Source organism: Equus asinus, chromosome 24 (assembly GCF_041296235.1).
Source record: "Equus asinus isolate D_3611 breed Donkey chromosome 24, EquAss-T2T_v2, whole genome shotgun sequence".
Lineage (NCBI taxonomy): Eukaryota > Metazoa > Chordata > Mammalia > Perissodactyla > Equidae > Equus > Equus asinus.
The window spans coordinates 69,315,517-69,325,943 of NC_091813.1; the positions used below are offsets into that span (position 1 = coordinate 69,315,517).

A 10,427-nucleotide genomic window follows, 5' to 3' on the forward strand; every position below is an offset into this window, starting at 1 on the left:
CGTCCTGGAGTTGGAAATGAAGGCAGGCAGTAGCTGAAATTTCCCACCTGGAACTTGGGACGCACTGGTGGTCATGGCGGTAACTGCAGACAGACATTCTGGCTTCCATCTTGTTCGCGAGGAAACACTCACAGAGGCTGGGCTGCTTATTCAGGGGACGCGCAACTGCAAAGTGGCAGAGCTGGAATCAAAACTGGGTCTGACTGAGCACAACGCCTGTGTCCTTTACCATTTCCTTTTTAGAAAGAAAGAGGGTGATTTTTCCAAAAGTTAGCCAGTCAGTATAGCAGTTTGATTAAAACAATCATTTAGGTGAAATTTCCAGGTACTAATTTTTTAGCCAAGTGTGTGAAATATAAAGAAAAAAAATTATGAAGCATGAGTAGGAACTAGAACAGCTGTGAACCTGCTGCTGAGGTTCAGAGACAGGACTTCACCGACATTCCCAGGGCTCCTCCCAAATCTGGCCCCACCTCCCCCACTGGAGCCTGGTTTCCAAGTGATGGTCGCTTATGTACCAAAGGTGGTGGCTCCTTTTCACATCTTCGAGCGTTGATCTGTTTCAGAATTTCTGTTCTTTCCCTGCCTGCTTCCTTATATTTCTAGTTTCCTTTTGGCCAATTTTTCTTGCTGGAATATTTTTTGAAGTAAAAGTAGGAAGGAAGTGGAAGAGCAGGCTGAATTCACAGTATAAATAAAACGGACGAGGATTGCCTGCCACGCCAATGCTATTGGTTTAAAGCTTTTAAAGGGTTAATAGTTAAAAATTTATCAACATGGTGCATCAGTTTACTTAGTACTATTAGACAGTTACCCCCTCGATGAAATTCAGTAAAACAGGAAGAGCGTACTCCATAGCAGAGCCCACTGGCCACGGAGCCAGAAAATATTCCCTGACATTCTTTAGGGCTCTTTGCCAAACTTTGTATTTTGCATTCTTGGATTTGACTCATTATGGTGGCAATTCTTAACTTAGCACAGGATGTGGTGGGAGGTGAGTTAGACGTAAGAAAAGTTTGCATGTGCGCCTGTCAGGTGCATCCTCAGAGGCCCCATTGAAGTCACCCCTGGGAAACCAGGCCTAGATTAACCCAGACTGCTGCGTTTAGATGAATGGCTTTGACATGGATGGCCCCAAGCTTTACACAGTCCACATGACCTTGCTTGGAGCTTTAAGATGCACTTTAAACCGTGCATCTGTTTGTCTCTGGTGCAGCTGACATGGGCATGTCTTCAGTCAGTGCCTGTTCTGCAGTGAACTCTCCAGCAGCCAATGTGGATGCCTGCTCCCCTTTGCATTCTGCGTCTGGCGAGGAGTGGGTGGTGTGAGTCCACTGCGTCCCAGGCCCCTTGCAGGCTGTGCTGAGAAAAAGGTTGGGACACAGGGTACAGCAAAGTGAAAAGTGTGTTCTCCGTCTTTCCTGTACCCTGCCAGCACAGAGGGCTGAGTTGCACGTCTGTAAACAGTGATTTCACCCTGTCGGTATCTTTCTGAAATTTTCATCTCTTCAGTGTTGCTGCTTCTTCCCTTCTTTGTTTTCTAGTTGCTGCATCATCTTTAGCTTGAACCTGAAGTCAAGGGGATTTTCTGTCCTTTCCTACACACGCAGTTAGCAATTTTATATCCTAAAACATCAAAGGGAATGTCTTGTTGACAGAGATAATCCAGACATGGGGCCAGCCCCGGGGGCCTAGTGGTTAAGTTTGGCACACTCCACTTCAGCAGCCTGGGTTCAGTTCTGGGCGTGGACCTACACCACTCTGTTGGCAGCCATGCTGTGCTGGTGGTCCACATGCTGAAAAATAGAGGAAGGTTGGCACAGATGTTAGCTCAGGGTGAATCTTCCTCAGCAAAAGAAAAAGATAATTCAGACGTGGCTTTGCATCAGCCCTTTCATCAGGTGTTGCTAGAGCATCCCATTGCTGAGTGGGCTGTGTTTTCTCTCACTGTACCACTGCACAGGGAGCAAGATCAGCCATTAAACAGACTTGGGAGGATTTTTTGTTCTTTTCTGCTAGTTATAAAATAATTTTTGAATTCAAGGTTATAGCTAGGACATGTGATAATAAAGGAAAAAATTATTAATGATTGGACCTTTGAAATCAATATTGTTAATAAGAGTTGTCATAATTTTGTAATTGTCAGTTATGGGAATTCTAACTATTTTCATGAAATTCTAAGAGCAGTGGAAAGAGCATGAAACCATAAACCCAAAACCACATGGTGAATCAAAATGTCCATGAATGTAGTACCTGGGATTGAAATTGTTTTCTTAGTAGAAGAATCCAAACAAACAGGGCCAAACCACCAAGTGTTGGAGCCCTCCTCTCTGATGCTGCCTTCTCCCCTGTGCCCAGGCAGGAAGAGCGTGAGGTTGTCGTGACCGGGCCAGATGTCCGGGGGGTATGCCCTCTCCCCGCTCCCCATCCCACACAGCTACCCCAGGGGCATCTCAGTGGATACGGATGAGCATCCAGACTACATGGGCGGGAAGGGTGCAGAGGGATTCACATGTGCTGAGTGAACATCGTACTCTTTCCTAAGTTTGTTTCAGAAGGCTGTGAATTACATTATCAGTTTCTTTCCTTGAAAATGTTAGCCTCCTAATACCTCTGATGTTACTACCCCTTCTTGGTGTTGGCTCTGCTCTCCCATGCTGGAGGCACTCAGGTTTTTACAGACATGTGCATAAAGCATTTACATTTAATCCTGGAAAACTGGTTTGGTTCCTGCAAAGCCAGACTTCAATAAGATTCTGAAAACTTTGGGTTTAAGAAAAGTTGGCAAAGGATAGGGAAAAGGCCAACTAAAATTAATATAACTCAACAAAAATTGTTGCTTTCTTCATTTGCTGTGTTTTATTACTCATAGCTATGAAAGAAAATAAGATGTGTCACATCCCATAATGGTGCTACGGTAGCTCCCCCTTATCCACACGGGACACGTTCCAGGACCTCCTGTGGATGCCTGCAACCTGGATAGTACTGAGCCCTACACGTAATATGTTCTTTCCTATGCATACATACCTGTGATAAAGTTTAGTTTATAAACTAGGCACAGTAAGAGATTAACAGTAGCTTCTCTTTGGCATATCCGAATTTCCAGCATCAGTACTCTTGCACTTTGGGGCTATTATTAAGTAAAATAAGGGTTTCTTAAACACAAGCACTGCCATACTTGACATTCGATCTGATAACCGACACTGCTACTGAGTGATACACACAGTAGCATTACAGCGTGGATATGCTGGACAAACAGGCGATCCAGGTCCCAGGCAGAGGGCACGAGATTTCATCACACTACTCAGAATGTCATACAATGTAAGACTCATGAGTTATTTCTGGAATTTTCCGTTTAATATTTTCGGGCCTCAGGTTGTGGTGGGTAGCCAAAACTGCAGATAAGGGGGGACGATGGCACATTAAAAATATTTTGTGAAACTGTTGTGTTTGTTTTCTGAGGCTTGTTGATAATTAATTCAGTGTCATAACTTACGTTAATTCCATAAAGTATCTGGAATTCCATTAATTGTCATGGTTACCATGTGATGCCCCGGGAAGCTTGCCCTTTTTTAAGAAAGACATTAAAATACAAGTAGTTCACCTTGCTATTTTGCGTGTGTCGTCTGAAATGTGTGATGTCCGGATGGCTTTACAGTGACTGGTGTGAGGCCGGCAGCTCCTAACCAGCCCTCTCTTTGCTTATAGTGTTTCTTTCAGGGAGATCGTGGTGAGCCTCCTGTCTCACCAGGTGTTGCTGCAGAACTTATATGATATCTTGTTGGAAGAGTTTGTCAAACGCCCATCTCCTGGAGAGGAGAAGACCGTCCAACTGCCCGAAGCCAAGCTGGCCGGCTTCCTCAGGTACATCTCCATGCAGAACCTGGCGGTCATATTTGACCTGCTGCTGGATTCATACCGGACGGCCAGAGAGTTCGACACCAGCCCTGGGCTAAAGTGCCTGCTGAAGAAAGTGTCTGGCATTGGGGGTGCTGCCAACCTGTACCGCCAGTCTGCCATGAGTTTTAACATCTACTTCCACGCACTGGTCTGCGCTATCCTCACCAATCAAGAAGCCATCACTGCCGAGCAAGTGAAGAAGGTTCTTTTTGAAGATGACGAGAGAAGCACAGACTCTTCCCAGCAGTGTTCATCAGAAGATGAAGACATCTTTGAGGAGACTGCCCAGGTGAGCCCCCCAAGAGGCAAGGAGAAGAGGCAGTGGAGGGCTCGGATGCCCTCCCTGAGCGTCCAGCCCATCAGCAATGCAGACTGGGCATGGCTGGTCAAGCGGCTGCACAAGCTGTGCATGGAATTGTGCAACAACTATATCCAGATGCACCTGGACCTGGAGAACAGCATGGAGGAGGCTCCTCCCTTCAAGAGCGACCTGTCCTTTACCCTCCCCTCCTTCCCGTCCGAGTCATCAACCCCGTCAACCGGGGGGTTCTCGGGGAAAGATACCCCCTCTGAGGATGACCGGAGTCAGACACGGGATCACACGGGTGGGTCCCTGAGCCTGAGGGGGGCCAGTGGGGAGCTGCCGCCGCCCCCGAGTCCCAAGGGGGAGAAGAAGGATGCCAGCAGGAAGAAGGAGTGGTGGGAGAGCGCGGGCAACAGGATCTGCACCATGGCAGCTGACAAGACCATCTCAAAGCTGATGGCCGAGTACAAACGGAGGAAGCAGCAGCATAACCTGCCGCCGTTCCCTAGAGAGGCCAAGGTGGAGAAGAAGGCGGAGGCCCTGGGCCCCAGGGGCCCCGACTCCCCGCTGCTACAGCGGCCCCAGCACCTGATAGACCAGGGTCACATGCGCCACTCCGTCAGCGCGGGCCCCGAGCTGCTGCGACAGGAGAGGAGGCCGCGCTCCGGCTCCACCGGCAGCTCCCTGAGCATCTCCGCAAGGGACGCTGAGGCGCAGATCCAGGTGGGTGCCGCCAGCGGGAGAGCCGGGCGCAGGTGGCATGGGCAGGGGAGCGGGGGTTCCAGTAGCAGATGTGTCCCCACCAGGAGGAGTGAGCCTGATTTACCTCCCAGGTCAGAGGGCCACCTGGGCAAGACCAGCGTCCGTGTGTCAGCAGGTCAGTGCAAAACGGAAATGCTATTCTCACACAGTTTCAGGAATGGGGTTCATAGGTCATGACATATTTTGAGAGTTAGGAACCCATCTGTATAAATAAGATGAAGCTAAAGCTTTTGAAAGGGATGGACTTTAACTGTCAGTGAGTCCTGAGTTTGTCACTTGAAGCCAGCACTGGAGGAGTTCTTCAGTTATGGAGAATTGCTAAACAAAGGTGGCCAGCTGCATGTCCTGTGTGGTACCGTGAACTGTTTCGTCTCAAGTTTTCTAACCCATCCCAAGCGCATACAAATTGTCGTTCTTCTGAGGGCTTTGAGTGTTTCTGTTCCTTCATATAGTTAATATTTGTAATTCTGTGCTACATCAAAAATGAGTTTGAGAGGAAAACAGTGTTGGTACTGTTTTGTTCAGTTTGAGAAGAGATGAGATGGCAAAGAGGGACCTAGAGTCGTGAAGAGCCCTTTAAAAATAATCTGGATGTTTATCTTCAATTGTAGACCCCTGTTGCGGCATAGTGAGTTAGGAGATCTTGGGCCCTAGGATTCTGTGAACCTACACAGGAGTATTTTCTTAGAATGAACATAAATTTCAATTAGTATGAATTTTGCAAGATACCTTATTTTCCTTTGATTATCTTCAGCATAGAACTGAACTTCGTAATTCAGAATCTGCAGAAGACTAGACTAGATCGGTGAGAGTAGTCAAACTGGGATGCATGGCTGTTCTTTAAAAGCTGGGCTTCTTGACAAATAACATACTTTAGTTGCCTTTTCATCTCTTGGAGGTTTCCTTATGATTTTAAAAGTTATCCTAAATTAACGTAGACCTATTCCAAGTTTTCTTGGCATTATAGGGACTGATGATTTAAAGTGTCATATGGCCTGTGGAAATTTCATTCTGAGAAGGCAAGAGAGTCTTTAAATATCTGAGGAATAAATAAGATTTTTGTAGTTTGTGAAAACTGAAAATAAGGTATTCCTAATGTTAAATGAGTCTCTGCTATTCCTTATATATATGAACTTAAAATGACAATTTATTATATGCACATTAAATTAATAAAGACTAATTTATTGCAGCCTGAAGCCTGAGAAAACTCATTTGCAGATGGAGAGGGCTTAGCTACCCCCGAGAGTTCAGCCAAGTCCCCTGGAGAAAGCTGCTAATTCTCTTACCTCTCTCTCTTAGGCGTGGACCAACATGGTGCTAACAGTTCTCAATCAGATTCAGACCCTCCCAGACCAGACCTTCACGGCCCTCCAGCCAGCAGTGTTCCCGTGCATCAGCCAGCTGACCTGCCACGTGACGGACATCAGAGTCCGCCAGGCTGTGAGAGAGTGGCTCGGCAGAGTGGGCCGTGTCTACGACATCATTGTGTAGAAGACTCACGTTCTGATCCCAAGGAAGGCAGTAGCAAGGGTTCGAGGATACAGTGTGCCTGCCAGTCCAGCTGGTAGTATTTCCCACCAGAACCAGTGCCTCAGGACAACCAGCAGCTCCTGGCTCATCAGTGCCAGGGCTGTTCCGGGTACTAAGGTCGTGTCTAGATGACACAGTGATACTCTGATTTTGCACATTATTTCAGAAGAGTCTGCATTCCTTGACACATTTCTAAATCTTCAAGTTTATTTCCCAGTGCTTTTGCCTGCAATGTTATCCCAAAAAGGATCACTTTCAAGGACCACTCCTTTGAAAACACTACATTGATCCATTGATCGATCATTTTTTTAAAAAATAATGCAATTGTTAAAGAAATGCCTACTGGTAAGTCAGGCTGACATACACTCACACATCCTGTACCAGACATTATTAATTGGAGGAAGATTTATGTTATGATTATGTGTTTGGCAGGGAAGAAAACAGCTGGAAAAATATGTTCTTGGGTGTCATAATCAAGAGAGGGATGACTTACTCTGAAATATTCCAGAACATTCCAAATTGTTCCTAAGTTGTCAGGATCTTCTGGTTAGTAGGCACCCACCTCTTCAGTAAGGTACTGTTGTGCCTTATTTCCCTGTTTCTGGAGGAAGAGAATTCTTTCCTGGCAGGGTTTAAGTCTGTAGCACGACAGCCTCTGACACACAGTACCCAGTGGTGGTGTTGTCATGAGGCCTAAAGGGACTGGCCACCTTGACTGTCCCATGAGTCTTTGCTTTTGCTCCCAAGACAAAAAGGGAAAGAGAAAGAAAGAAAGGTGCCTTAGTCTTTTGTCGCACAGACATTTCTCTGCTCCAGTTATCTGAACATAGGTGCATTTGGTCATTAAGAAAACAAAACATTGAAATGCAACTTATTTTATGTGGACACCCATGGAGGAAAGGAACTCAGTTCTCCATCCAGTGAGCAGACTTCTCAGGGGAGGGTGGGGAAGCAGATCATGAGGAAATCATTTTAAATCTAGAAGTGTATACAACAGTCACAGGACGTTGTGGTGTCCGTTACACAAGCTCTGGTCTCAGAAGAAAATAAACTGAGGAAGAGGGGCACAGTGTGAAGTTTAGCAGAGAACGTTTTCACTTTAGCATGGTTCTCCTGCCTGGCGAGTCAATTACCCTGTGTTTGGGGTCTTTTCATTCAGGCTAGTGTTTTAAGTGGATGTTTCTTTTCCTGAATATTACTGGAAAATTAGTTTGGAAGCTTTATCTTATTATTTACAGTATACTTAATATTTCTTAAATTACTGTAATGATTGAAACTCCTCAGTCAAGCCCACTCACATACGTTCTCGAGAGTAGAGTTAGCTGCTTAAGACGTACAGTAGACTTTTTCCAGCCCCTAAAAATCATCCGTAATCGAATGTCATCCTGTAAAAATAAAGCATCAGCTCTTCAGTATGGAAGTAAGGATTTAAAACTGAGAACTTCATTCAGTTCTGGTGTTTGTAAACTTTGTCTTCCCTGAGAATGTACCACAGCCTTCGAGGCTCCAAGGGAGACGGTCCCGGACTTGCTTAGGCCGTCGCCAAGACCCTTACCATCCGGTGTGCCGAGCAGGGGTCACTACAGAATTACTTAGAAGGCGCTTTCCAGCTCCACAGAATGCCCTGCCTTCAGCTTTTGCTCATTCGATGATAATTCAGGTTTAGAAACAGATCGACTATTTGATCTTAACAAGCATTGAATTGTTGGGATAGCAGTGAGCTGTGTTCCATACTTTTGAATTTTTATATATTGTAAGTAGAATTGAAAGTTGGGTAGATCCATTTTTATTTAACAAAAGCAGTGCACCTTGGTTGGTTGGGGTTTTTTTGCAGTTTGTCTGAGGTTCAGTTCTCCTTTGTGAGCCCGTCAATAATACAAAATTTACTGGGGGGAAAAAGCTTCAGTAAAGCAGAGTAATTACAAAATGTTTATATGTAGTAACTTTTTATAAAGTGTAAAAATTCAGAGGAAGCCAGTCTCAGTTTATGGATGTCATGTCCCAGAGCGTGTTAGTTCATTGTTCAGAAGTCTGAATTCATCCCCTGCAGTCTCCATTGTGGCATCCAGGGCTGGTTTATGAAAACAGGTCTGCCCCACCCTGTGTCCACACTCTGCTCTAGTGCTGGCCTGACCAAGTCCGGAGAATAAAACCAGGGGAGGATGTGCAGAGCTCTGGACCCACAACTCTGTCAGGCATTTGCCCCTCCCCTTCTTTGGTAAAGAAGGGCTGCAAACTCAAAGGTGGAGGACCTCCTGCCTGAGGGCCCTCCAGGCGCAGGTTTACAGGAGCTAGTGCGCTGCTCCTCAGCTCGCGCCTGGGCTTGCGTCTCCTGACCAGCTTTTATACCCTCTTGTCATCCCTCCCTTGTGGTGGTTTTCTAGCCTTCTCCATCGATGCAAAGCTAGAGCTCCTTTTACCATTTTTAGGCTGTTTAATGACTGACCAAGACAGAAGCTAACGTACACAGCAGCTCTGATTGAAGTATTTTCATCAAATGTGAAAAAATGCTAACATACTTCAGGAGTACCTTTAGAAGGGAACTTGTTGGTATGGTATCATTAGGCTTCTTGGTCTAAGGAGAGGTTTGTACAATCAACAGCCTTAACTGTAAGAAGGTAACACAATTATGCAACAGAGACCCTTGACTTCCCCAAACACATCACAATACCGCCCACGTGGGAGCCTATCCTTCCTCAGCATCAGTCCCATCAGACAGAACAGCATGAAGACAGCAGGAGGGTGCAGCCGGCAGGAGAGTGGAGTTTGTTGAGTGCCACTGTGACTGGACTTCACCCACGTTGTCCTGTTTAATTCTCACAATGACACCTTGTGAAGCAGGTCCTGTTTGCCTCATTTTTTCAGATGAGGACTTAGAAAGTTTAAGAAACTTGCCAGAGATAACCAGTAAATGGCAAAGTTGGTTGCACAAGCGGCACTCCTGCATTTCGAAGGCCTGCTCGCTCTGCTTCACCTACTAGTGCACACACGCTAGTGTTCTGAGGAATTGGAAAGTTAAAATAAGTGGAAATTGCTTGATATCCCAGATCTATAATGTAATGGATATTTTAAAAATAGAGTTAAAAAAAGAATAAGAAAAAGGTAGTGTTTATACACAGAAAGATCATATATAACATAATATTTTTTGTCTGTTTGAAAATAAAGGAAACAAAATCTAAATTTTAATCTTAAGGCAGAGCCTCAGTAGAATTTAGAAAACTCACTAAGTTAGGTGGAAATGAAGGAATAATGTTATTCGTGACCAGCTGTTATGCCAAGAACCAGTCTGTGTCAGAAGGACATGCACAATTTGGAAACCTTTCAGTTCCCGTCCAGTTGCTCAGAATGAAGTGCCCTGTAGCCACAGTGCCTCCACTTGCTCCTGGGAGTGGGTAACACTAGGTTTGCAGGCAGTCAGAATGCAAGGGTATGCCGAAGGCCCTGGTCAGAAGAGGATGCCACTGGTGGGGCGAGAGTGCTTAAAGGCCCAGGTACTGAGGGCATCGGGTCGGAACCCACGGTGCCCCGTGTCATGAGGCCTCCTCAGAGTTCTGCTGCTGTGCAGACAAGGAGTCAGGTAGAGGACCAGCCAGGTGCTGCATCACGTGGACAACAGGACTCACATGCTGGGGACCACCTCGGTGAGCCCCGTGAGATCTAGTGTGGCCTTCAGAAAGCGAGACTACTTTTAAGCACTTTTTATTGGAAATATGAGCTGCTTATTGGTAAGATTTATGAAACTGGTAAAAAATTATAATTATGCCTCATCAAAAAAAGAAATGTGTTCTCCTTCATTAGTGGAACAGTCTAGAAAACTGTCTGTGAGACCCTCTTCTTCTGCTTGTGTTGTAATGTTTGTATTTTATGTGGAGATAACAAAGTTTTGGACTAGGACACCATTTAGATTTCCAAAACACAATTGTTACTTCAG

General features: G+C 45.7%; 1 protein-coding gene across 7 annotated transcripts in view; it reads left to right on the forward strand.

Annotated features, from left to right (window-relative positions):
• ARFGEF3 (ARFGEF family member 3) overlaps positions 1 to 9,486 on the forward strand; it is a 143,181-nt gene extending 133,695 nt beyond the window's left edge. For all 7 annotated transcript variants that reach the window (XM_070496127.1, XM_070496124.1, XM_070496126.1 and 4 more), the window contains 2 exons: positions 3,709 to 4,927; positions 6,266 to 9,486. In XM_070496127.1, coding sequence (XP_070352228.1) covers positions 3,709 to 4,927; positions 6,266 to 6,457 — 1,411 coding nt within the window. In that variant the 3' untranslated portion in view covers positions 6,458 to 9,486. The remainder of the gene's footprint in view (positions 1 to 3,708; positions 4,928 to 6,265) is intronic.
• The last annotated feature ends 941 nt before the right edge of the window (positions 9,487 to 10,427 follow it).